The sequence below is a fragment of the Limanda limanda genome, chromosome 18 (assembly GCF_963576545.1).
Source record: "Limanda limanda chromosome 18, fLimLim1.1, whole genome shotgun sequence".
NCBI lineage: Eukaryota > Metazoa > Chordata > Actinopteri > Pleuronectiformes > Pleuronectidae > Limanda > Limanda limanda.
This window is the reverse complement of record NC_083653.1, coordinates 551,383-576,454: the sequence shown is the minus strand read 5'-3', so window position 1 is coordinate 576,454 and position 25,072 is coordinate 551,383. Positions and strand designations below refer to the sequence as shown.

The following is a 25,072-nucleotide window of genomic DNA, read 5'->3' as shown; positions in this document are numbered from 1 at the left end:
CCATTGTGTGTGTGTGTGTGTATGAGAGTGTGTGTGTGTTCCTGTACCTGTATCTTTGTGAGGACCATTGTGTGTGTGTGAGAGTTCCTGTACTTGTATCTTTGTGAGGACCATTGTGTGTGTGAGTGTGTGTGTGTTCCTGTACTTGTATCCTTGTGAGGACCATTGTGTGTGTGAGTGTGTGTGTGTTACTGTACTTGTATCTTAGTGAGGGCCATTGTGTTTGTGAGTGTGTGTGTATGAGAGTGTGTGTGTGTTCCTGTACCTGTATCTTTGTGAAGACCATTGTGTGTGTGTGAGAGTTCCTGTACTTGTATCTTTGTGAGGACCATTGTGTGTTTGGGTGTGTGTGTGTGTGAGTGTGTGTGTTCCTGTACTTGTATCTTTGTGAGGACCATTGTGTGTGTGTGTGTGAGTGTTCCTGTACTTGTATCTTTGTGAGGACCATTGTGTGTGTGTGTGTGTGTGAGTGTGTGTGTTCCTGTACTTGTATCTTAGTGAGGACCATTGTGTGTGTGTGAGTGAGTGTGTGTGTATGAGAGTGTGTGTGTGTTCCTGTACCTGTATCTTTGTGAGGACCATTGTGTGTGTGTGAGAGTTCCTGTACTTGTATCTTTGTGAGGACCATTGTGTGTTTGGGTGTGTGTGTGTGAGTGTGTGTGTTCCTGTACTTGTATCTTTGTGAGGACCATTGTGTGTGTGTGTGTGAGTGTTCCTTTACTTGTATCTTTGTGAGGACCATTGTGTGTGTGTGTGAGAGTGTGTGTTCCTGTACTTGTATCTTTGTGAGGACCATTGTGTGTTTGGGTGTGTGTGTGTCAGTTCCTGTACTTGTGTCTTTGCGAGGACCATTGTGTGTGTGTGAGTGTGTGTGTGTGTGTTCCTGTACTTGTATCTTTGTGAGGACCATTGTGTGTTTGTGTGTGTGTGTGTGTGTGAGAGTGTTCAGCTGAGATAAAGCACTTCATTTAAGCCCCGCCCCTCAACTGATTGATAGTTAACTGAGTCTCAGGGGATTTTTCTGCCAAACGAGCTTTGATTCAAAACCATTATATCTGAGTCTCTGAGGTCAAAGGTCGAAGTGTTTGCTTTAATGTGAAGCTCATTTCTGACTCCGTGGATTAAAGAGCCAAGAATCTTTATAAAATATATATAATATTTATTATTATTGTTATTACTTCCTGTCATTAAGATTAAGATTAAGATTAAGATACATTTATTTGTCCCAAACACATGCACACACATGCACAAGCACACTCATGCAAGGAGGGAAATTTAACCTCTGCTTTTATCCCATCTGGTGCAGGACACACACAAGTACATGAACACTAAATGTTTAAAAAAAATTCTCACATTGATTCCATCCATTATGTTTTTGTTTGTTTCGTAGAATCATGTTAGATCTACGATGAAACTGAGTTTGTACATTTTCACTCGTTTCTCTGAGAGCAATTCATGGAGAAAATAATCAAACATGGTTAAACAGAATTCATGTGTGTGGGATTTGCTCCAAATCTGGATCTAGGGAATTTAAATGTTTCATAATAAAACAGTTGAAGTGAGAAATGTTTTTGTTTTCAATCAATTGACATAGAAAACTAAACTAAAAGATTAAATGTTAAAAACAACAGACGAGCCCAACAGAGCTGACGTTTAATACATGATAATAAATGAAGGAGAACTTAATAAGACATTCTCAAAGTGGCTCCTCTCGGTGGATCAGTGCCGGTGAAACATCCGGAGATAAAGCGACAAAATAATATTTATCATTTACAACTTTTCTGAAACCTGTGCTGTGATCCTGAGAAAGTCTTCCTTCAGTTTCCTGCGGTGTGTTGGATTCCACCGCAGTGCAGAACCTCCCTCACACGTCTGCCCATTGAAACGCTCTCTCCTGGTTTGTAATCCACGATGACGTCACCGCTGCGTCTCCGGTGGGAAACGAGTCCGCTGGGTTTTATTTGTTGTTTTGACATCAACACAACAACATGAATTAGGACGTCCTCAGGGTTTCGAACGTGGCGTTTTCCCACAGACGAGCTGCTCGCCGGAGGAAACCCGGCTTGGTGGTTAGCAGTTTGGTGGAAGCAGCTCATGTCTGTGCAGGTCTGAGGCTGATAAGGCAGATTATGGTAATAACAGGCTGCCCCTGACTGACGGCTGGGTCCCATCACCACCGGGCGGGGGGGCGGGCTGCGGACCCTTATCACTGTGTTGCAGTGGGCGATTCTTCACAGTCACATGACGGGCGACACCTTGATCGACACTGCAGCCGGACAAAGAACAGCTCAGCGGTTTGATTACAAAACCAGGACCTGATGGTCCGTGGTGATTGTTTTAAAGCACGAATGATTCCGACCGTCTTCTGAAATGTGACTTGGGCTCGGACCAGCAGATATGATCACGTCACTAATGAGCGTCTGCCCTGGTGCGAGTGCCGCATTGTTCCAACGCTCGTAAAACTGGAACAAAACCAAACGTCACCAGTCGTCCAAAGAAAACAATCCAAAACACTTTCAGGTAAACGGCTGCTTTCGTGCGGTCGAAGGCGACAAAGGAGACGCTTCGTCGGCGCCATCAACTCATCAGATAAGAACGCTGCTCTGCGGCGGCTTCAGAGCCGTGACCTTCAGGTTCAAACCCGTTCCCTGAACCGACTCGGTTCTGTTCACACGCTCGTTTCTCTCGTTCTCAGTCAGATCGCAGGAAATAAAACACTTGGTGCATCTTTTCCAGGACGCAGAATGGGATGAAACTGTATGTACGGTTGCCAAGGAGACGGCAGGCGGGGGGGTAGTTAGAGGCTGTTCACCCACACGTCCGTGTTTTCATTCACACGTCTCCCCCCCGTCCTCAGGACTCACTTGAGGAGACGCTGCCGAGGACACAGCTCAGGTAAGAGGTTCCCTTCAACTTCACCCACAATTCATTTCTTCTTCTCCATCAGAGTTTGAACGAATCAGAGGAAATAACTTTGCTCGGCAGTTTGTTTGATGCAGTGAGAACCACGGAGTCCAGGGACGCTGCAGCTTTAAAAGGACATAATTGAGTGTCAATGATCGCCACATCAGCTGCAGAGTAACTAATGCAGGCAATCATCCAGCGCACACATGCTCACACCCCCCAAAACACAAATCAAAAAACTCGGAGGCAGCAGCCGCCTCAGCTGTGCGTCCGTCACGCTCCCTCGCTCACTTCAATTCTCCTTTCTCCTCTGGTTGCAGCTCGCTGGAGCCCGTGCTGAGGAATTATCTGCTGTCAGGACCCGTTGGGACGGGGGGGGCCGAGCCATGCTGTCCGCCGCCATTCAGATTCTGGCGTTTGCCCTGGCGCTCCTGGGCGTCCTTGGCGCCACCGTAGCCACTCTGCTACCCAACTGGAAGGTGAGCATCAACGCCTGGTCCAGCATCATGACGCCCGTGTCGCAGATGCAGGGTCTGTGGATGGACTGCGTGTGTTACAGCTCCGGCGTCTTCAGCTGCACCGTGAAGAACTCGCTGCTGTCGCTGCCGGCGCACCTGCACGCCATGCGGGCCGCCATGGTTCTGTCCTGCATGGTGGCGTCGTTCGGACTCTGCCTCGCCTCCCTGGGCCTCAAATGTACCCGCTGGGGGGGCGACCACCGAGCCAAGGGGCACACAGCCGTCGCTGCAGGAGGCTGCTTCGTCCTGGCCAGCCTCCTCTGCCTCGTCCCGGCGTCCTGGTTCACCAACGAGGTCATCACCGCCTTCCTGACCACGGACCTGCCGGACAGCAGCAAGTACCAGCCGGGGGGGGCGCTGTGCGTGACGTTCATCTCCGCTGGTTTCCTCCTGGCCGGAGGGGTCATCTTCTGTTTGTCATGTCCTGGAAAGAGAACGAGCCGACCGGACTACGCTTCCTCCGACGGCGGCGCCCGACCCGTGCGGCACGATGACGAGCAGCAGAGACGGCCGGCGCCGAAACAAAGACTCAACAAAACCGTCCAGATGCAGACGGACGAGGTGAAGCAGGAGAAACCTGAGTCTCCTCCAGAAGACGTCAGGGACAGCTACAGTCTCCAAGAGTATGTTTAGTCCTCAACCTGCAGATCCACCGGCTGGAGGAAGACGCCGGGGACGAGTGACTGAGTCTGTCCAATGTCTCTGAAGGAAGGACAGGAAAAATAAACGGATACGACACCAAACACTTTAGAAACTGCAGCAGCTAAAGCTGCAGGTCAGAGAGAGAGAGAGAGAGAGAGAGAGAGAGAGAGAGAGAGAGAGTATGTGAGAGAGAGAGAGAGAGAGAGAGAGAGAGAGAGAGAGAGAGAGAGAGAGAGAGAGAGAGAGAGAGAGAGATAGAGAGAGACAGAGACAGAGACAGAGAGAGAGAGGGAGAGAGAGAGAGAGAGAGAGAGAGAGAGAGAGAGAGAGAGAGAGAGAGAGAGAGAGAGAGAGAGAGAGAGAGAGAGAGGGAGAGACAGAGACAGAGAGAGTAAGAGAGAAATAGAGAGAGAGAGAGAAAGAGAGAGACAAAGAGAGAGAGTATGTGTGAGAGAGAGAGAGAGAGAGAGAGAGAGAGAGAGAGAGAGAGAGAGACAGAGACAGAGACAGAGAGAGAGAGGGAGAGAGAGAGAAATAGAGAGAGAGAGAGAAAGAAAGAGACAAAGAGAGAGAGTATGTGAGAGAGAGAGAGAAAGCAGAGAGACAGAGAGAGAGAGAGAGAGAGAGAAAGAAAGAGACAAAGAGAGAGAGTATGTGAGAGAGAGGGAGAGAGAGAGAGAGAGAGACAGAGAGAGAGGGAGAGAGAGAGAGAGAGAGAGAGAGACAGAGAGAGAGAGAGAGAGAGAGAGAGAGTTAGAGAGAGAGAAGGCAGGTGTGGGTGTGACTGTCGTCCTCCTCAGATTAACGCCCCCCCCCCCAAACCAGACAGGAACGTGTTCAACACATAAACAGAAAATAAATAAAATATTTACTCTAATTAATTTCATCGTCTTCATGAAAAGCTTTAAACTAAATCACATTAACTCATCATGTGACTTATTAACAACACGGTTTGAAAACTGTCAGTCGTAACCATAGCAACAGTGATGCGTTTTAAAACAAAAACAATGTAGAGTGGACGCAGCCTGTTTCCAAGAAAACCTTGAAACGAATCTTAATCATGACGTGTGTGTGGAGTCCAGTTCAGTTTAGTCCAGTTCAGTTCAGTCCAGTTCAGTTCAGTTCAGTCCAGTTCAGTTCAGTTTAGTCCAGTTCAGTCCAGTCCAGTCCAGTTCAGTTCAGTCCATTTCAATCCAGTTCAGTCCAGTCCAGTTCAGTCCATTTCAGTTCAGTCCAGTTCAGTTCAGTCCAGTTCAGTTCAGTCCAGTTCAGTTCAGTTCAGTCCAGTTCAGTTCAGTTCAGTCCAGTTCAGTTCAGTTCAGTTCAGTTCAATCAAGTTCAGTTCAGTTCAGTTCAGTTCAGTTCAGTTCAATCAAGTTCAGTTCAGTTCAGTTCAGTTCAGTTCAGTTCAGTCCAGTCCAGTCCAGTTTAGTTCAGCCCAGTCCAGTCCAGTTCAGTTCAGTTCAGTCCAGTTCAGTTCTGTAGAATCTGTGTCAGATGTAGACTCCTGATCCGAGCTGTCCCAGTGCCGGCGTCCATGTCGTCTTTTCCTGCCGCTCTGTGGGAGCGGTGCAGCGTGGCGTGGAGAGAGGTAATGATGCTCTTTGCTTTTCCATTATCCTCTCGTCACGGTCGGATGCTTCCCCCCCCCCCCGGTTCCAGCTGTACGGAGTCAACATGGAGTCACTTTCAGGATGTAACTGAAAGCCTCACAGAGACGGGACAGTCCACAGAGACGGGACAGTCCACAGAGATGGGACAGTCCACAGAGATGGGACAGTCCACAGAGATGGGACAGTCCTGGGTTTGTGACTGTGCTTATGTGTGTGGGGGGACAAAATGTAACACGTACAATAGAGATAACGGTTTATTAATTTTTATTTAAAAACAACTTTTCAACAGTACTGGGTTTCAGGCGGTTTCTTTTTTTTTTTAATAACTTCGCCTGCTTTAAAAAAGATCCTTCCACAGGGCACAGATGAAGTAGGCTTCGTACTTCCTGCAAACTCTGGTCGGAATTTGAGCGTCTAAGCCCTGAAAAAGTCCAAAATGGCAAATAATAATAAGAAACATCCTTGCAATTTCTATGAGGCCTCCCACCGTTCGGTGCTCGGGACCTAAAAATAAAAAGAATACAACTTTGCTGGTTTAAGAGACTCATGAAGCCTTGATGTATCTTTGACGTAGTGTAGATGAAGATACAAAATCTGAAGGTAAAAAGGTTTTTTCACGGCACCACCACCGGGAAACGTGTTGTCTACGTCAACGGGCAGGTCAGACGCTGTTTGGTGTTTCATGTGGAGCGTGAAGACGGGAAATGATTCAGAAACTTTCAAAGTGGAAACTTCTCATGTTGAGGCCCCGAGGCTCCTCCCTCTGCTGATCAACAGTTTCATCACATAGTATCTTAGCCTTTAAGAATACAGTATAAAGTTGTATTGATTACATAAATGCAGTAAAAGTACTTCAAAGTAGTATGCGAGTAAAGTACTTGAGTTTTTTACTTTCTGTATTTTCACGTTAGTAGACTATGGCACAGCTTTCAAAAATAAAACTACCTCCTCCACAGGAAGTCATCAGAAGAGACTGGATGTTCAAACTGGTCGGAAAGGAAACCTTCACAGTGGGAGGGGCCAACACCAAAGCCACCATCAGCATGGAGGCGGTGAGCGGCTTCGTCTACGAGTACACGCTGGAGGTGGAGGGCAAGAGTCTGCAGAAGTTCATGGACAACAGGACGAAGAGGACGGAGACGTGGCTGCTGCGAGTGGACGGAGAGGACCTCAGGGTGGTGCTGGGTGAGACAGACACACAACAAGGTCATCGCATCATCACAACCTCAGACAAGTCATCAAACATATAGAATGAGATGAGACGACGGTGAGTCACTTTATTCATGAAAACGTGAAAATAAGAACTTTAGTAAACTCATAAAACCTCAAAGAGTTTTAGAAAGTTTAGTTTGACAGAAGCTTCAGTCTGAGGCAAATTCAACTGGAGATCAAATTAAATTAAAGGTCTGAAGTCAAATGAATAAAAAGCAGCTTTTGCATCAGATAAATGAAGTTATATTATCAGTAGTAGTATTATGATCATATGTTTTGCGTCCTCAGGGGGAGTTTGTGGACGACGGCACTGAGACTCGTTTCCTTCTGGGGGAACACGAGTGTTGCATCAAGGCGACAGGCAACAGGAAGAAGAGCAGCATCGTTCATCACTTCCTGTTGGATGGAGAGAAAATATCTGCTCCTGCACAGTAACACCAACACAGAGTGAAATACTGACTCATCATTTACTTTTCTGTTTGATCATAAACGTTGAATTTGATTTTTATCACTTTAATGTGAAGATCAGACTCTGTGCAGACTGTCAAGAGCTTGGAGCTTTATTCTGAAGGGGCCCTACTTTTAATTTGTTAATTAGTTTTTGTGCTACCTCAACATATAATATCTTTATGAATATCATCATGTCAAGCAAACAGCAGTAGCTGAGAGGAAGACTTCTTAATGTTGTTTAAGTTGCTCCTGTAGTTTTTCTTGTAAAACGCCAAAAACCTTTGTTCCAGATTCTCCGATTGTTGTTTGTGGTCTTTCTTTGTGTTTGGTTCCATTTGTCAAATGAAACTCTGGGAAACTGTGATGCTCATTGTTTGATATGTTTTCTAATTAATTGATAAAACACTCTTATATTAGAATTTTTCATTCCGAGGTCGACACAGACGATATGACTGATGTAAATAAATTAAATATAGATAAACAAGAACCATTAGAGACGGGCCCAGGACCAGAGCGGCCAGGGGAGGGGCCAGAGGAGGGGCCAGAGGAGGGGCCAGGGGAGGGGCCAGAGGAGGGGCCAGGGGAGGGGCCAGAGGAGGGGCCAGAGGGACCAGAGGAGGGGCCAGGGGAGGGGCCAGATGGGTTAGGAACCTTCCACGTCAGAAGGTTCGAGTTCCAACACGAACCTTCTGACGTGTTGGAACTCGTCTTCTCCTCCTGCCTTCAGGAAACTTTCCTCTCGGTTAACTCCTCCTCCTCCTCCTCCTCTTCTCCTCTCAGGTTTTCTTTGACCTCATGCGGGAGGTTTGCGAGAAGAAAATGGCGGAGAGCAAAGACAAGAACGGGCCGATCGGCAAGAAGAAGAAGAAGCGCTGCTGCATCCTTTAACCTCCAGGAGACAAAGAGCCAAACGTCCCACCTGCACCGAGGTTTTGAGGTTTTGAGGTTTTGAGGTCGAGGGCCGATCGAAGCTTCCTCCTGGGACACGTCTGTTCGAGGAGCTGCTGTGTGCACGAGGCAGGCGACAAATTAACACAGAGCCAATCACCAGAGGTCATTTAGTGTTCATTCAGAGGCTCGAACGTCTCGTCGGAAATAATCTAATCATCTAATAGTTCAACAGAGTAAAGGGAAGAACCTTATGAGTCAATAAATAGATAAATACAAATATCACAGCATTGTGTTGTTGTGTTCATCTCCTCATCTTTTCTCTGCTGTCGACAACCAGGTGACACACGAGACGTGTCCACATACTTTTGGCCACGATGTGTTATTTTCCTGCAGAAACAAACAATCAAACAACGTAAAGTCCCAGGAAACCGTTTGTTTCCGACGTGGAAACAAGTTTCTCAATCCTCGACGCAGCTCGACGGAGAAAAACAGATCCTGATGATGTTGATGAAAGAGATTTGTGCCTTAACATGTTTCCTGTCCTTTAATTCTTCTTCACCTTCTTCTCTCGTCCGTCAGAAGCCAAACTGTTTAACTTTTTCTTTTCTCACGTTTCTGATGCTAGCGACACTCCGTTTGTATGAAACTTTATCGTCCACTCCCTGACGAACACCAGTGTAATTTATAATCAAAGGGATTCTTCTGTTCCAATCACTTCCTGTTGTATTTGTGACGCCTGTGGTTTGAAGGGGACGCTGTGTGTGTTTGTGTTGGTGTGTGTGTGTGTGAGACCACATTTCATTTGATAATAAAAGAAAAGACGCATTGATCACTGATCTGTTTTCTTCAAGTTTGTGAGAATCGTCAACAATTCAACATAAATAGAGAACAAGGATTTTTTTTGATACCTGTTTATTTTAGAAAATACATGAGAAACCAAATACATTTAATATAATTTCTAATAAAACTAATGGAGACTAATGCAAGAGCTGTAAAACTTGCACCTATGCTGCCGGTGTAACAAATACATCTTCAAGGGCTGCTCACATGTCTATTGCCCTACGTGTGCGTCCTAATACGCCGGGGAAGTAAGGACAACACAAGGGTTAATGACTTGAGTCTATTTGAGTTTACAGAACTCAGCTGTTTTTCCATCATAATAAACACGAACTCCAGCATAGAGCGGCCGAGTGAATGTGGTTTGGACTCTGTGGAGGAGAGTCATGGTGCTAGAGACGCTGTAGAAAGACAGAACACCTGCAGTGTGATCCAGGTACACTCCTACTCTGGAGGACACAGGACCTGACACTGGAGTGTGGATGCTGTTGTAAAAGTCATAACTGTTTGCATTACAAGATAATGACCAAGATTTGTCATTGTGTCCAAATCCACTTTCAGGTGAGCTTCCTTCTCTCTTGATGTTCTTGTATGCGACTGCTACATGAGCTACTCCCCGTGCTGCCACCCCCACCTCCACCTCCCAGTAGCAACGTCCAGTCAGACTCTCTCTACTCAGGACCTGAGACCTATGAGTGAATCTATCTGGGTGATCAGAATAAGAATGAACATGTCTCGACCATGTTACTTTTCTGTTTCCCTCAGATAATAACAGATGTCTCTGTGCTGTGTTTGGATCCAGGGTGATTTCTTGTGAATATTTGAGGAAGTCAGCTCTGGTCTTGGGCTCTGGTTGAGGCAGTAAAGCATCCACTCGAGCCGAGGGCTCCACCAGCTTGTGCCTCTTCAGTGGATGGGACTGACGATGAGGCTGGAGGTGTTTCTCACAATAAGAGGCCGAACAAAGCAAACAGGACTTGATAGCTTTCAGTTTTCTCCCAGTGCAGACATCACAGGCCACATCTCCAGATCCAGCATAGCAGTGATGAGCAGGAGCAGCTTGGAGTCCAGTCTTCTTCAGCTCCTCCAGTGAATCAGCTAACATGGTGTTTGTCTCCAGGACAGGCCTCGGTGTGAAGGTCTGTCTACACTGAGGACAGCTGTAGCTTCCTCTCTCCTCCTCTTTGTCCCAGTGGGTGTTAATACAGCTCTTACAGTAGCTGTGTCCGCAGACAGTAGTCACCGGATCCTTCAGTAGATCCACACAGATCCAACAGCATAACCTTTTTCTGTCCAGGTGATTTTCTTGCTGCTCCATTTCAGCTGCTGCCAGAGACTGTAGAACAGATTCACTTCCTCTGAACAGAAACAGATCTCTGCTCCTCCCTCTCTTTGTCACTTCCTCTTCTTTTCCACGTTTTAACACACTGTTGAAAGGAGCAACAGTCTTACCTCTCCTCAGCAGTGTTGTCACACTGTTTAAAGGCGGCTGCCTTTTATAGACAGTTGCTGCCTTTGATATCACAATGATCAAAGGCAACCAAAAATGGCAAATAATAATAATAATAGGAAGCAAGGACAACACAAGGGTTAATGACTCAAGTCTATTTGAGTTTACCGTACTCAGCTGTGGATCCAGACCAATTCACACTAACTCCAGCATAGAGAATTCAAATGAGATTCCCGCTCTTCTGATATTTTTCAATGTGACTGCTACATAAACTCCTCCTCCAACCTCCACCTCCACCTCCACCTCCCAGTAGCAACGTCCAGTCAGACTCTCTACTCAGGACCTGAGGCCTATCAGTGAATCTGTCTGGGTGATCAGAATAATACTGTTCATCTCTCGTCCATGTTACTTTTCTGTTTCCCTCAGATAATAACAGATGTCTCTGTGCTGTGTTTGGATCCAGGGTGATTTCTTGTGAATATTTGAAGAAGTCAGCTCTGGTCTTGGGCTCTGGTTGAGGCAGTAAAACATCCACTTGAGCCGAGGGCTCCACCAGCTTGTGCTTCTTCAATGCAGCTGACTGAAGATGAGGCTGGAGGTGTTTCTCACAATAAGAGGCCAAACAAACCAAACAGGACTTGAGAGCTTTCAGTTTTGTCCCAGTGCAGACATCACAGGCCACATCTCCAGATCCAGCATTGTAGTGATGAGCAGGAGCAGCTTGGAGTCCAGTCTTCTTCATCTTAATGCAGGTCCTGCAGTAGCTGTGTCCACAGACAGGAGTCACCGGATCCTTCACGAGATCCACACAGATCCAACAGGTAAGTATTTTTCTGGCCATTTCAGCTGCTGCCAGAGACTGAAGAACAGATTCACTTCCTCTGAACAGAAACAGATCTCTGCTGCTCCATCTCTCGGTCACTTCCTCTTTTTTCCACGTTTTAACACTGTTGAAAAGAGCAACAGTTTGGTCTTACCTCCCCTCAGCAGTGTTGTCACACTGTTTAAGAGCTGATGCCTTTTATTGACAGCTGCAGCCTTTGATATCACAATGTTCAAAGGCACCGTTCGGTGCTTGGGACCTAAAAATAAAAATAATAGACTTTGCTGATTTAAGAGACTCATGAAGCCTTGATGTATCTTTGACGTAGGGTAGATGAAGATACAAAATCTGAAGGTAAAAAGGTTTTTGGTTTTGTCTGGTGCAGATTTCAGAGGTCAGCTCTGATGATGAGGAAGACGAGGAAGATGAGGAAGATGGGGAGGTTTCTTCTGATCCAAATGGACCCGAGGAACAAACAACAAACCTCAGCGTGTCCTGATTGTCGGAGATGTGTGTCGTCTCTAAGCCTCTTACATTAATTCACCTGCTGCTGAGTCCAGGGGGACGAGTCGTCCTCGTGTTGGGCTGCAGGAGGTGATGAAGACTCTGGGACCGACGCACTGAGGACATGCTGAGCGGGGACCTGGTGGCCGTGTGGGAGGTGGCGCTGAGCGACGGCGTCTTCAGGATCGGGTTCGCTCACGGCACCACCACCGGGAAACGTGTTGTCTACGTCAACGGGCAGGTCAGACGCTGTTTGGTGTTTCATGTGGAGCGTGAAGACGGGAAATGATTCAGAAACTTTCAAAGTGGAAACTTCTCATGTTGAGGCCCCGAGGCTCCTCCCTCTGCTGATCAACAGTTTCATCACATAGGATCTTAGCCTTTAAGAATACAGTATAAAGTTGTATTGATTACATAAATGCAGTAAAAGTACTTCAAAGTAGTATGTGAGTAAAGTACTTTTACTTTCTGTATTTTCACGTTAGTAGACTATGGCACAGCTTTCAAAAATAAAACTACTTCCTCCACAGGAAGTCATCAGAAGAGACTGGATGTTCAAACTGGTCTGAAAGGAAACCTTCACAGTGGGAGGGGCCAACACCAAAGTCACCATCAGCATGGAGGCGGTGAGCGGCTTCGTCTACGAGTACACGCTGGAGGTGGAGGGCAAGAGTCTGCAGAAGTTCATGGACAACAGGACGAAGAGGACGGAGACGTGGCTGCTGCGAGTGGACGGAGAGGACCTCAGGGTGGTGCTGGGTGAGACAGACACACAACAAGGTCATCGCATCATCACAACCTCAGACAAGTCATCAAACATATAGAATGAGATGATCATGTGAATGTCTTCTGCATTTCCCTCAAGAAAAAGACACAATGGACGTTTGGTGCAATGGACAGAAAATGGAGACGAAGGTGAGTCACTTTATTCATGAAAATATGAAAATAAGAACTTTAGTAAACTCATTAAAACCTCAAAGAGTTTTAGAAAGTTTAGTTTGACAGAAGCTTCAGTCTGAGGCAAATTCAACTGGAGATCAAATTAAATTAAAGGTCTGAAGTCAAATGAATAAAAAGCAGCTTTTGCATCAGATAAATGAAGTTATATTATCAGTAGCAGTATTATGATCATATGTTTTGTGTCCTCAGGGGGAGTTTGTGGACGACGGCACTGAGTGACTAATAAAAGAAAAGACGCATTGATCACTGATCTGTTTTCTTCAAGTTTGTGAGAATCGTCAACAATTCAACATAAATAGAGAACAAGAATTTTTTTTTTATACCTGTTTATTTTAGAAAATACATGAGAAACCAAATACATTTAATATAATTTCTAATAAAACTAATGGAGACTAATGCAAGAGCTGTAAAACTTGCACCTATGCTGCCGGTGTAACAAATACATCTTCAAGGGCTGCTCACATGTCTATTGCCCTACGTGTGCGTTCTAATACGCCGGGGAAGTAAGGACAACACAAGGGTTAATGACTTGAGTCTATTTGAGTTTACAGAACTCAGCTGTTTTTCCATCAAAATAAACATGAACTCCAGCATAGAGCGGCCGAGTGAATGTGGTTTGGACTCTGTGGAGGAGAGTCATGGTGTCAGAGACGCTGTAGAAAGACAGAACACCTGCACTGTGATCCAGGTACACTCCTACTCTGGAGGACACAGGACCTGACACTGGAGTGTGGATGCTGTTATAACAAAAGTCATAACTGTTTCCATTACGAGATAATGACCAGGATTTGTCATTGAATCCAAATCCCCATTCAAGTGAGCGTCCTGCTCTGTTGATGTTCTTGTATGCGACTGCTACATGAACTCCTGCCCACGCTCCCACCTCCACCTCCACCTCCCAGTAGCAACGTCCAGTCAGACTCTCTCTACTCAGGACCTGAGGCCAAACCATGAATCTGTCTGGGTGATCAGAATAAGACTGAACATGTCTCGTCCATGTTACTTTTCTGTTTCCCTCAGATAATAACAGATGTCTCTGTGCTGTGTTTGGATCCAGTGTGATTTCCTGTGAATATTTGAGGAAGTCAGCTCTGGTCTTGGGCTCTGGTTGAGGCAGTAAAACATCCACTTGAGCCGAGGGCTCCACCAGCTTGTGCCTCTTCAGTGGATGGGACTGACGATGAGGCTGGAGGTGTTTCTCACAATAAGAGGCCGAACAAAGCAAACAGGACTTGATAGCTTTCGGTTTTCTCCCAGTGCAGACATCACAGGCCACATCTCCAGATCCAGCATAGCAGTGATGAGCAGGAGCAGCTTGGAGTCCAGTCTTCTTCAGCTCCTCCAGTGAATCAGCTAATTCGATGTCTTTCCCCAGGACAGGCCTCGGTGTGAAGGTCCGTCCACACTGAGGACAGCTGTAGCTTCCTCTCTCCTCCCCGTTGTCCCAGTGGGTGTTAATGCAGGTCCTGCAGTAGCTGTGTCCACAGCCAATAGTCACCGGATCCTTCAGTAGATCCACACAGATCCAACAGGTAAATTCTTTTCTGGCCATTTCAGGTGCTGCAAGTGACTGTAGAACAGATTCACTTCCTCTGAACAGAAACAGATCTCTGCTCCTCCCTCTCTCGGTCACTTACTCTTTTTTCCACGTTTTAACACACTATTGAAAAGAGCAACAGTCTGGTCTTACAGCTGCCTTTGATATCACAATGTTCAAAGGCAGCTGCCTTTGATATCACAATGTTCAAAGGCAGCTGCCTTTAGTGTTGCTGCCTTTAAACAGTATGACATACTTTTATATTTTTAGACTTTGATACTGGCCAATTAAAAGTGGATGGCGGGCTGCAGTTGGCCCGCGGGCCGTAGTTTGGACACCCCTGGTCTAGGCTGGAGGTGTTTCTCACAATAAGAGTCCAAACAATTCAAACAGGACTTGAGAGCTTTCAGTTTTCTCCCAGTGCAGACATCACACGCCACTTCTTCAGGTCCAGCTAGCAGCAGGAGCAGCTTGGAGTCCAGTCTTCTTCAGCTCCTCCAGTGAATCAGCTAACATGGTGTTTGTCTCCAGGACAGGCCTCGGTGTGAAGGTCTCTCTACACTGAGGACAGCTGTAGCTTCCTCTCTCCTCCTCTTTGTCCCAGTGGGTGTGTTAAGGCGCGTCCGTTTATCCTATAATTGAGAGAAGCCGATCCAAGGTTTTGGTTCAATCAAGTGTTTTATTTAAAGATACAATGAAAAGTTATTCATAGCTATGGACTATTATCACAGCCTATGCTAATTAAGTTAGCAGTAGGAAGTTGAAAATGGCCCCGAACAGCAGGGGTTGTGTATAATTATAAAAGTAGAATTGATGTGATTGGTTATGAAATATTTGGAGGGGTGTCACCGCAAATCACTTTGGATCTCCCTTATTGGTCCAGCCGCAGTCCCACGCCTCTTGTCACCGAATCCAGGAAGTGACATAGCAGCAGCTCTCCGTCTTGCGCTCCTACGCTAATATTTTTCTGTCCAGGTGATTTTCTTGCTGGTCCATTTCAGCTGCTGCCAGAGACTGTAGAGCAGATTCACTTCCTCTGAACAGAAACAGATCTCTGCTCCTCCCTCTCTCGGTCACTTCCTCTTCTGTTCCACGTTTTAACACACTGTTGAAAAGAGCAACAGTCTGGTCTTACCTCCCCTCAGCAGTGTTGTCAAACTGTTTAAGAGCTGCTGCCTTTTATAGACAGCTGCTGCCTTTAAACGGTTTGACACTAGATGCCTTTAGTGTCAAACTGTTTAAAGGCAGCATAAAAGGCTGCTGCATTGCACACATAATAAGTATGCAGAATAGTAGTATATGGTAGTGATGGCGAGATGAAGCTTCATGAAGCGTTGAAGCTTTCCATCCAACTGGTTCGCTCATGGGCCGAAGCATCATGGGGTTTAATTTGCTCTACTGCGTCATCAAGTGGACATTACATGTAAATGTAATTATAATGACACCATGGATTTGGTATGTGAGGCTTTGAATTGAATAAATGAATGAATGATGTTTGTGATGCCAATACATAAACGATTATTATTAATATGGTGTCTGTCTTTATGATACAATGGCGTGGTCAAAAGTGAAAGTGGAAACAAATTGGTGAGAGGGTTGTGATGTGAATGTGCTTGTGTTACCCATCTCTGTGGACTGTCCCCTCTCTGTGGACTGTCCCATCTCTGTGGACTGTCCCCTCTCTGTGGACTGTCCCATCTCTGTGGACTGTTCCATCTCTGTGGACTGTCCCCTCTCTGTGGACTGTCCCATCTCTGCAGTCCACAGCGATGAGGACGCTGCGTTTTAACCCTTTAACCACGAGACGAGCTCTCAACAAGCAAACAGAAGGAAACATTGAAGCTGAAAGCTTCTGCGCCGACTCTCAGGAAAACAAGTCGACTGTCTCTGTCTCACACGTTAAAAACAACAAATCTGAATCTGTAAACTCCTCCTTACAGGTGTGTATCTCCATTTACACTCATATGAGGTCACTGTGACCTTTGACCTAATCTAATAAATCGAATCAGTTCATCTTTGAGTCCATTGACAACTGTTTAAATCATGAAAGGTCACAATGACCTTGCCCTTTGACCTTAAAAGTCTAATTTGTACCAGGTTTGAAAGGATTCCCTGGAGGTGTTCCTAAGACAGTGTGACCTCTGACCTTCAGCCATAAAATTCTTATCAGTTTATCTGTGAGTCTAAGTTAACATCTGTACCAGATTTGAAGACGCTCCCTGAAGGACTTCTTGAGATATCGTGTTCACAAGAGACAACAGACAACCTCCGGCCACTAGGTGTCACTGGGGCCGATAAGCATGAAGACGAAAAGCATCAATAGAATCATGTTAAACTTCCTGTTTCTGCCGCTTATCATCTGGAGGAGCTCACAACGTTTTCTCAACCAAAGTCTAAAACCTGAATGTTTTTAAAGATAGAATCGTTAATATCTCAATTGCTGCTGGTTTCAATGAACATCTATGGACAAAATGTCTGCTTGAGTATTACACATTAATTAAATAATGTTATATATGAAAGACGGTTTCCTTTGTTTTCTATATTTGAAAATCAGAGGCTGAAACACATTTTTCTTGTACGACTTTTGTTTAAAATACATTTCAATTTAAACTTTGTTTTATTTATCTAAAATAACTAGCAATGGACCATGGACTGTATAAAGTCCATCAGTGACTGTTCTCTAGCGTTAGCTGTTCTCTAGCGCTAACTAACGTTAGCTAACGTCTAACGTTACGATATTAACGTTAGACGCTGATGAGCTTTATCGGTTTTACGTTGGAACTTGGTTCATGTGTCTCTTCAGCTCGTGATCACGTGTGAATCTGACCTCAGAGCAACAAGGTTAATTTTTTCCAGATGATTCACTTATATTATTTAATACAGCTGTTTCAGTGGGTTTTATCAGAAATTGTTTTTCACAGCTGTGAAAATGATGAAAACAATACATTTTAAGGAATATTAAATATTGTTGTTTTTATAATTTTTATAAGAGAACATTTTTAAATTCACTGTCCTCAGGAATGTGGCTTTTCTTGCTTATCACAGGGTCACAGCGCCTCCCACAGGCTCGAAGACGTTAGTGCATCACAAGGACACAGGGACTGCTGCTGTTTAACACAGAGCTCCAGCAGGGGGCGCCATGCTGCAGCTCTGGAGGTTCTGTCAGGATTTCACAGAACCAGTGAATGTTTTTTATTTGCAAAACATAAAATAACTAATTACACAAAATCCTCTTGTCAGTTTGACTATGGAAACTGACTCATACATATGTGGTCTCACATACAGAATCTCCAGAACACGTCAGGAACACGTCAGGGAACTTTTTATTGGTGGAGACGTTACATATGTTACAAACAGCTGCTTAAATTACCAATTAACTCATCTTAAGTAAAAAGAAAACCACAGACACACAGTGTGTCTTTGTGCGTGTGTCAGTATGTGTACGTGTGTATGTCTGTGCGTGTGTGTCTACGTGTGTGTGTTTTCACTTGTTGTTTCCAGTCCTTCAGCTCAGCCTCCTCTTCGTGGACTGAGGTCATGACACCAACTAGCAGAAGTTGTATTTATGTGATGATTCAGTTCTTATCAGATGATGAATTGGCAGCAGCAGATCATCACGGTTGGTTTTGACCTGAAGGTCGAAGGTCGTCTCCGTCTCTCACTGATTATCTGTCAGATCCAGTTCAACAGGTGATGAGCTTCATGTGCACATGTTGTGTCTTTATGTGTTGATGTGTTTTACTGAAACAACAAAGTGTTGTGGACCCGGTGGAGCTCCGGGGAACGGGAGCAGCGGGAGAAAGGCCCGAGGAGACGGTGATGGAGTGATTAACCCGGTCACCTGTGGAGCAGGATGTCGATATTTTGCTCTCATCCGATTGGTCGTGGAGCAGCAGGAGGACGTCACTTTGACTTGAAGACAGAGTCCCAGTCCAGAGGTTCAGATCCAGCTGTGGCCTCGGCCGACTTCGGGATGGAGGGGAAGACGGACTGCATCTTCAGTCTGAACTCCGACAGCTGGAAGACACGAGGACGAGTGAGTCCAACTGGGTAGTTTGATAATAAGTTATTTAGCTTTGATAATACTTTATTTCATAATCTTATTTTTAGTCAATTCTATCCTAAAATGATTTAACAAAGCATTGAATATATGAACAGACGGACATTTATTAATTTGTGTAAAACTGTTTAAGTTACATGACATTAACTAATGTATTAAATGTATAAAATTATATTATCAAAACATTGCAACTTTTCATTTATTTCCTTGAAAACTTCACAAGTATCATTTTACTTATTCTCAAAAAAATATCAGTTTTATTTTTTATTTTCAGCAAATTTAGATTTTGTCAAAATGTCATTTTATTTAAAATATACAAATGGACATTTTGGTTTTGGGCAGATGGAAGTGGGTTCAGTGTGGATACGTACAGAGTGAACATCCAGAACTTTCCAGACGGCGACGCAGAGCAGCCCGACTCCGCCCACAGCGAACAGCGAGCCCCAGCCCAGCGCCCGGAGCGCCAGCGACGCCCCGCTCTCCGGCAGCGCTGCCGTCGGCACCGCCCCCTGGGGAGGAGCCAGGAAAACCACATGGAGTCACAACATGTCCTGCTGCTTCTAATTTTATATGTAGAATAAACGAACGGTGACCTCTAAGGAAAACAAGACATTTTTCGTCTTCATTGATTCTTGTTGATGAATTGTTCTGATCATTAAACAATCTGCACCTTATGAAACCAGTCGGGGTTCTTCTTCTTGACCAGCGCCAGCGTGGAGCCGAAGCCTGCGATCAGCCCGGCCGACGCCACGGTGGTGAGGAAGGCTGCCCCTGCGGACAGGAAGTGAGGTCAGAACCTGGGAGACATGGAAATAATAAAGCCTCAGTGTAGCCTCAAGTTCGGCCTCTTTCATTGTATCATTGATTAAAAGGCAAAACCCCTGATGAGGCTAAGACGCAGAGGGAAGTTATGACACAAGACACACGGAGCTCCTCCTTCCTCTTCTCCTTCCTTATCACATCAAAGTAACTCTAATCTGATCAGTACATGTTTCTGACCCTTGACCCCTCCCCCGGAGTCCCTGTGCCTTAGCGCCCACAGATCCAGGACCACAGCTGTGGATCTGCAGGACTGCTTCATATATAGTATTGAAGTTATCCTTCAACATTTTTCTCCTCATCATTGCTGCTGAAACCTTTCTCCTGATGATGTTCTCCTCTACACATCTGTGTCACTTGTGTCCGTCCTGGGAGACGGATCCTCACATGTGTCTCTCTGAGGTTTCTACGTGTCTTCACCTGTTAAAAGGGTTTTTAGCAGTTTGTCCTGACTCTTGTTGAGGGTTAAGGACAGAGGATGTCTCACCATGTTAAAGCCCTGTGAGACAAACTGTGATTGGTGAATATGGGCTAAACAAATAAAATGTGATTGATTGATTGATTCCATCCCCGAGGTAACGCACAATTGCGAGAGAAAGCAAAACTAATCCTGACAAAACGCCTCGCTTTGACCCTTCAGGGCTCCCGTAGAACAAAACTATAAAGATAGAACTGAGCAATAAAACAACAATAATTCAATAATTATAACATTGTCTATGCAGGAGGTGGGGGGGGGGTGCGGCTCCTCACCGTGAAGCATCTGTCGTTTCTCCTTCACTTCTTCTGTCAGCGTCTCCTCTGCGGAACCACCCGCCGCCATCCTGCTGCGGTCCGTCCGCCTGGCGTGCCCGGGCGGAAACAAGCCGGGTAGGAACCAAAGAGGCGGAGCAGGAAACGCCAACGTACAAATAAATATATATATATATATGCAGTGGTGTATAAAGTACTTGAAAGCCATACTTGAGTAAAAGTACAGATATCTGACCTGAAAGTGACTTCGGTAAAAGTAGAAGTCACCCGTCAGAAAATGACTTGAGTAAAAGTCTTAAAGTAACTCATATTAAAAGTACTTAAGTATCAAAACTATCTGGTGTTGAAATGTACTTAAGTATCAAAAGAACAAGTACAAGTACCAAAATTAAGTGGTCCTATACAGACACAAAACAAACCAAAATGTTTCTCCTCAAGATTTATCTCAACTGACTGAAAAATTTTAACAACAATATGAATATACTGTATATAATGTAAAAATGTTGAACCCTAGATGAGAGAGAGAGAGAGAGAGAGAGAGAGAGAGAGAGAGAGAGAGAGAGAGAGAGAGAGAGAGAGAGAGCTGCGCCAACCTCCGCTGCTCAAGTAACGAGCCAGTTTGAGAATGTAAGAAGTAGAAAGTACAGATATTTTTGTTCAAATGTAACGAGTAAAAGTAAAAAGTCGTCAGGAAAAGAAATACTCAAGTAAAGTACTGATATGTGAAAAATCTACTTAAGTACAGAAACAAAGTATTTCTACCTCGTTACTTCCCACCACCGCGTATGTGTGCGTGGAGGAGGTCTTAACCCTAACCCGTCCCATAAGGTTCATCCATGCATTGGCTGATTTAGTCTTTTCCACATGTTTTCCATTTTTGCAGATGTTTTCCTAATATTTTCAAACGAAACAAAAAAGACGTTTATGAAGTTTTGGATCAATAAAACAATAATGATGATATAAAGTGAATTATTCTTGAGACTCTTCTAAAAACAGTGAAACATCGTGGAAGGAGTTTTCCAAACTTTAGAACAGTATTCCACCTGACCGCTAGGAGGCGACATTCACTGTGATCATGATAACACAGATTTACACTGATTGTCGCTGCCTTACCGTGCAGCCAATCAGAGCGCTCGGCTCGGCACTCACCCGGAAGCAGTTGGGTTCGGGGGGAGGTTTTGGGAGGTTTTTGTTTGGGAGAAAAGAATGAAGATGAAAGGTACAAACAACAACACAAACAACAACAACACAAGCACACAACAACCAGGAGCTCCAATATTCTAGTTGTATTCTTAAAGAACCGTACCACACCTCACGTGCAGCGTCACGATAATGTCTTAAAATATATTTATTATTAATATTAATAAACACAACGTGTCGTCACTTGTTCACGTGATGATTTCAAACGACACAAAGCAAAGCAGCTGTTTGTGTGTATTGATGCTGTGGCTCAGGACTGAGGGGTTGTCATAGAGACGGACACTAACTGTGTGAATGATCCACACACACAGACACACACACACACACACTACGTAATGAGCGTGTTAACGTGTGTGCGAGTCACAGCTCCGTGTTGTGTAGCAGTGTGTGTTCCCTAAAGGCTCGTTGTGAATCTTGTGTAACGTTGATTTCAAACCGTTTTGTAACAGTGACCCCCCCCCATGACCCCCCTCCCCATACTCAGACTTGGTTTGCCCGCAGCAGCACGCTGGTCACGTGTACGCGACGCGGAGCCTGATTGGCTCCGGCGCAGCGTCGGTTTAAAGAGCCACCCACCAGCCGCGCTCTGATTGGTCAGCTGCGTTGAGGCGCCAAGATTCCAATAAATAGAGAAGCGGAGAAGAAGAAGCTCCAGAGTCAGAGAGCCGCCATCGAGCAGAGAAGAAGAAGCAGCCGCAGCTCCACACTCTCCTCTTCGTCTCCACCTCTTCGTCTCCTCTTCTTCGCCTCCTCTTCTTCACCTCCTCTTCTTCACCTCCTCCTCTTCTTCTTCTCCTCCTCCTCTTCTTCTTCTCCTCCTCTTCACGATGCTCCGCTCGCCTCTTTCCGTCAGAGAGGAGAAGTCTCTCTGCAGTCAGACCTACAACATGGCGCTGGACAAAGAAAACACGGTGAGAACAAACCGCGGGAACTTCATGCCCCCCCCAGCCGGTCGGTCCTTCAGGATCCAGGAACATCCGGAAGTGTGTGGAGCATCCGGTGTTCCGTGGAGACTGATCTTCTCTTTGTGTTGCAGCCTCCCGCCGTGAGCAGCGCCCGCATCCTGGCGTCGAAGACCGCGCGCAAAATCTTCTCTGACGCTGCGGTGAGTAAATCCTACGTCACCTCCATTCACAGTGACGTCACTGAGCGGGAGTTTCATTGTTTCTCGCATGGCGCCTAAAATGATGGTTGTGGCGCCAACCCGGACCAGCTGTTTGCATGACGTCACTTCCTCTGCCTCGGTATTTTCATGTTTGTTTATATCTGTGAATCAGTCGAGCTTTATTAAGACTGACGTCACATCAGCCTGAGCTCCGGTCCTGGATGATGACGTGTTCATTTGAGACTGATCAGCTGATCAGCACGTGTTCACCGACATGTTCAGGTCAGCTGATCAGGTCACGTGGGTCATGACGACACCTGTTGTGTGTTGATCACTCACACAAAGTCCACTTGGATCTGAACGTTTCATCGGACTCGATCAGAACCTCGTGAACGGACCCGTGACCAAGTGTTTCCTGTTTTCAGCCCAAAGCCGTGAAGAAGAGCAGCAGCGAGGAGGCGGAGCCTCTGCTGAAGGACAACGCCAGCCGCTTCGTCATCTTCCCCATCCAGTACCACGACATCTGGCAGATGTACAAGAAGGCTGAGGCGTCCTTCTGGACCGCAGAGGAGGTACATGTGACCTCCGCCGCCGCAGTGCCCCACGGGTAACGTGGTCGCTCTGACGAGCGCTAACGGCGTGCTCTTGCTTCCCCAGGTGGACCTGTCGAAGGACCTGCAGCACTGGGAGTCTCTGAAGGACGAGGAGAGGTACTTCATCTCTCACGTGTTGGCGTTCTTTGCCGCCAGCGACGGCATCGTCAACGAGAACCTGGTGAGTACGGCGAGCTGCGGCCTGACCCCGGTACCGACCTGTGATTGTGACCGGGCGCCAGTGTTTGATTCCGAACTGTCGCTCTGTGACCACCAGGTGGAGCGCTTCATGCAGGAGGTGCAGGTGACGGAGGCCCGGTGCTTCTACGGTTTCCAGATCGCCATGGAGAACATCCACTCGGAGATGTACAGCCTCCTCATCGACACGTACATCAGGGAGCCCAAAGAGAGGTGAGCTCTCTACTGCCCCCTGCTGGGTCCTCCTGCTAGTGCTGTTGTCTGACCTGCGTTCACTGACCCTCAGAGAATACCTGTTCAACGCCATCGAGACTCTGCCGTGTGTGAAGAAGAAGGCCGACTGGGCGCTCAACTGGATCGGCAACGGCAACGCCGCCTACGGTAAGGCTCCTCCCCCCCCGGTGGTGGTGGTGGTGCTGCTCCACCAGGTCTGGTTTTGATGATGTGTATCTGGTGTTGATCCTCCAGGAGAGCGAGTGGTGGCCTTCGCCGCCGTGGAGGGAATCTTCTTCTCTGGCTCTTTCGCTGCCATCTTCTGGCTGAAGAAGAGAGGCCTGATGCCCGGCCTGACCTTCTCCAATGAGCTCATCAGCAGAGACGAGGTGAGGCCACGCCCCCACACGTCCAACCAATACCTGACCAGCTCCTTGAGCCTCAGATGTTTTGTGAAAGTTTAGATGAACGTTTGTAGAACGATATCAAAGGTTTGCTCTGGTTTCACTTTCTTCTGGTTTTGTGGTGAATTAACAACAACTTGTGTAATTTAGATGAAACGCACATCTTTGTTCCTGGAGCTTTAATTGAAAAGATGCTGTGTGTTTGATCATGTGACCTCTGACCCAGCTTGGACCCGAGTGTGTGTTGGATCATGTGACCTCTGACCCAGCTTGGACCCGAGTGTGTTTGATCATGTGACCTCTGACCCAGCTTGGACCCGAGTGTGTGTGTTTGTGTTAACAGTGTGTTGTTGTGACTGCTGCGTTCAGGGTCTGCACTGTGACTTCGCCTGTCTGATGTTCAAACACCTGCTCAACAAGCCGTCCAAAGAAACCGTCACCGACATCATCCAGAACGCCGTGGCCATCGAGCAGGTCGGTCCCCGCACTGCGCTCGCACCAGCGTGTGTGTTGGTGGCGGTTGAACAGTTTGTTGACCTGTTGTGTTTCTTTGTGCGTCAGGAGTTCCTGACGGAGGCTCTGCCCGTGAAGCTGATCGGGATGAACTGTGACCTCATGAAGCAGTACATCGAGTTCGTGGCCGACCGCCTGATGCTGGAGCTCGGCTTCGCCAAGGTAACCGCCGCCGCCGTGTGGCCCGGAGGGGCGGGGTCTGTGATGATGAGACGCGCAGGGGTACGGACCTCAGCCGATGATGGGGGCTGAGTGCTGCTGCCGTCCGATCAGAGGACGAGTGGTTCACTGGGGGACGCCGGCAGCACGAGACTGACGCCACACTGAACAGACCCCGCCTCCACCGGTGAGGTCAGAATTCACATGTCCAATCACAGAGTAAACTGAGCTCTGGTCTCTACAGATCTACCGGGTGGAGAACCCCTTCGACTTCATGGAGAACATCTCTCTGGAGGGAAAGACCAACTTCTTTGAGAAGCGCGTGGGCGAGTACCAGAGGATGGGCGTCATGTCCGGCCCCTCGGACAACACCTTCAGGCTGGACGCAGACTTCTGAGGGCGGAGGTGTGGTCACGTGATCCGGCGCCGCAGCAGCAGACGCTAGGTTTTCACTCTAACTTCCTGTGCTGTCCCAGAGGAAGCTGGCGTTCCCCTCAGCTCTCTCTCTCTCAGCAGGATGCAGCCGTGTGTACAGATGTTTTACTTTGTACAGGACCTTTTATTAAATGACGGCAGTTTCTGTAAATAAGTCTTTTATCCCCATTTTTAAAAAGTAATTTTAGTCTGTTTTTATGATCTTTGAATTGAGCTGTCAAATGTACAGTTTTAGTTTTTAATGTATAGACTGGATTTTTGTTTTTTGTAATAAAATTGTAT

At 46.5% G+C, this 25,072-nt stretch overlaps 5 protein-coding genes, 1 non-coding gene and 2 pseudogenes across 6 annotated transcripts; 5 read left to right on the top strand and 3 right to left on the bottom strand.

Annotated features, from left to right (window-relative positions):
• Positions 1-3,290: 3,290 nt before the first annotated feature.
• LOC133024928 (claudin-20-like) lies at positions 3,291-4,055 on the top strand. The gene has a single exon (XM_061092094.1). The coding sequence runs from the start codon at positions 3,291-3,293 to the stop codon at positions 4,053-4,055; it is 765 nt and encodes a 254-aa protein (XP_060948077.1).
• A 2,201-nt stretch (positions 4,056-6,256) lies between these two features.
• Positions 6,257-7,324, top strand: LOC133024784 (fas apoptotic inhibitory molecule 1-like; annotated as a pseudogene).
• Positions 7,325-8,223: 899 nt separating this feature from the next.
• Positions 8,224-10,172, bottom strand: LOC133024783 (tripartite motif-containing protein 16-like; the record flags this gene model as incomplete). The annotated part of the gene is made up of 2 exons (XM_061091955.1): positions 8,224-8,258; positions 9,365-10,172. Coding segments are annotated over 2 exons (843 nt in total), but the record flags the coding sequence as incomplete, so codon positions are not given.
• Positions 10,173-11,968: 1,796 nt separating this feature from the next.
• Positions 11,969-13,023, top strand: LOC133024700 (fas apoptotic inhibitory molecule 1-like; annotated as a pseudogene).
• A 247-nt stretch (positions 13,024-13,270) lies between these two features.
• Positions 13,271-16,093, bottom strand: LOC133024782 (tripartite motif-containing protein 16-like). The gene is made up of 3 exons (XM_061091954.1): positions 15,964-16,093; positions 13,391-14,169; positions 13,271-13,291 (listed from the first exon to the last, which is right to left on the bottom strand). The coding sequence occupies exons 1-3, from the start codon at positions 16,091-16,093 to the stop codon at positions 13,271-13,273; spliced, it is 930 nt and encodes a 309-aa protein (XP_060947937.1).
• Positions 16,094-17,646: 1,553 nt separating this feature from the next.
• On the bottom strand, positions 17,647-20,059 carry tmem242 (transmembrane protein 242). The gene is made up of 4 exons (XM_061091690.1): positions 19,971-20,059; positions 19,072-19,172; positions 18,773-18,910; positions 17,647-18,358 (listed from the first exon to the last, which is right to left on the bottom strand). Exons 1-4 carry the CDS (start codon positions 20,038-20,040, stop codon positions 18,245-18,247), a joined length of 423 nt encoding a protein of 140 aa, XP_060947673.1. The 5' UTR covers positions 20,041-20,059; the 3' UTR covers positions 17,647-18,244.
• A 1,102-nt stretch (positions 20,060-21,161) lies between these two features.
• Positions 21,162-25,038, top strand: LOC133024440 (ribonucleoside-diphosphate reductase subunit M2-like). The gene is made up of 11 exons (XM_061091549.1): positions 21,162-21,189; positions 21,655-22,081; positions 22,207-22,275; positions 22,701-22,847; positions 22,933-23,049; positions 23,146-23,279; positions 23,353-23,447; positions 23,535-23,668; positions 24,053-24,157; positions 24,245-24,358; positions 24,600-25,038. Exons 2-11 carry the CDS (start codon positions 21,998-22,000, stop codon positions 24,750-24,752), a joined length of 1,152 nt encoding a protein of 383 aa, XP_060947532.1. The 5' UTR covers positions 21,162-21,189; positions 21,655-21,997; the 3' UTR covers positions 24,753-25,038.
• On the top strand, positions 24,395-24,528 carry LOC133024975 (small nucleolar RNA SNORD94). Its single transcript, XR_009683141.1, has one exon. It is a non-coding gene; the product is annotated as a small nucleolar RNA SNORD94 (small nucleolar RNA).
• Positions 25,039-25,072: the final 34 nt, after the last annotated feature.

What these genes read in the sequence shown, in the direction of transcription:
- LOC133024928 (XM_061092094.1), top strand. Translation starts at nt 3,291, where the DNA reads ATGCTGTCCGCCGCCATTCAGATTCTGGCGTTTGCCCTGGCGCTCCTG.
- tmem242 (XM_061091690.1), bottom strand. Translation starts at nt 20,040, where the DNA reads ATGGCGGCGGGTGGTTCCGCAGAGGAGACGCTGACAGAAGAAGTGAAG. An exon ending in GAAACGACAGATGCTTCACG is followed by an intron (nt 19,173 to 19,970) that starts GTGAGGAGCCGC and finishes TCCTGTCCGCAG; the next exon opens with GGGCAGCCTTCCTCACCACC. An exon ending in AAGTTCTGGATGTTCACTCT is followed by an intron (nt 18,359 to 18,772) that starts GTACGTATCCAC and finishes CGTGTCTTCCAG; the next exon opens with CTGTCGGAGTTCAGACTGAA.
- LOC133024782 (XM_061091954.1), bottom strand. Translation starts at nt 16,093, where the DNA reads ATGGGACAGTCCACAGAGAGGGGACAGTCCACAGAGATGGAACAGTCC. An exon ending in GGGACAGTCCACAGAGATGG is followed by an intron (nt 14,170 to 15,963) that starts GTAACACAAGCA and finishes TCCTGGGGAAAG; the next exon opens with ACATCGAATTAGCTGATTCA. An exon ending in CTCGGCCGCTCTATGCTGGA is followed by an intron (nt 13,292 to 13,390) that starts GTTCATGTTTAT and finishes CCGGCGTATTAG; the next exon opens with AACGCACACGTAGGGCAATA.
- LOC133024440 (XM_061091549.1), top strand. Translation starts at nt 21,998, where the DNA reads ATGCTCCGCTCGCCTCTTTCCGTCAGAGAGGAGAAGTCTCTCTGCAGT. An exon ending in CGCTGGACAAAGAAAACACG is followed by an intron (nt 22,082 to 22,206) that starts GTGAGAACAAAC and finishes TTTGTGTTGCAG; the next exon opens with CCTCCCGCCGTGAGCAGCGC. An exon ending in AGCTCATCAGCAGAGACGAG is followed by an intron (nt 23,669 to 24,052) that starts GTGAGGCCACGC and finishes TGCTGCGTTCAG; the next exon opens with GGTCTGCACTGTGACTTCGC.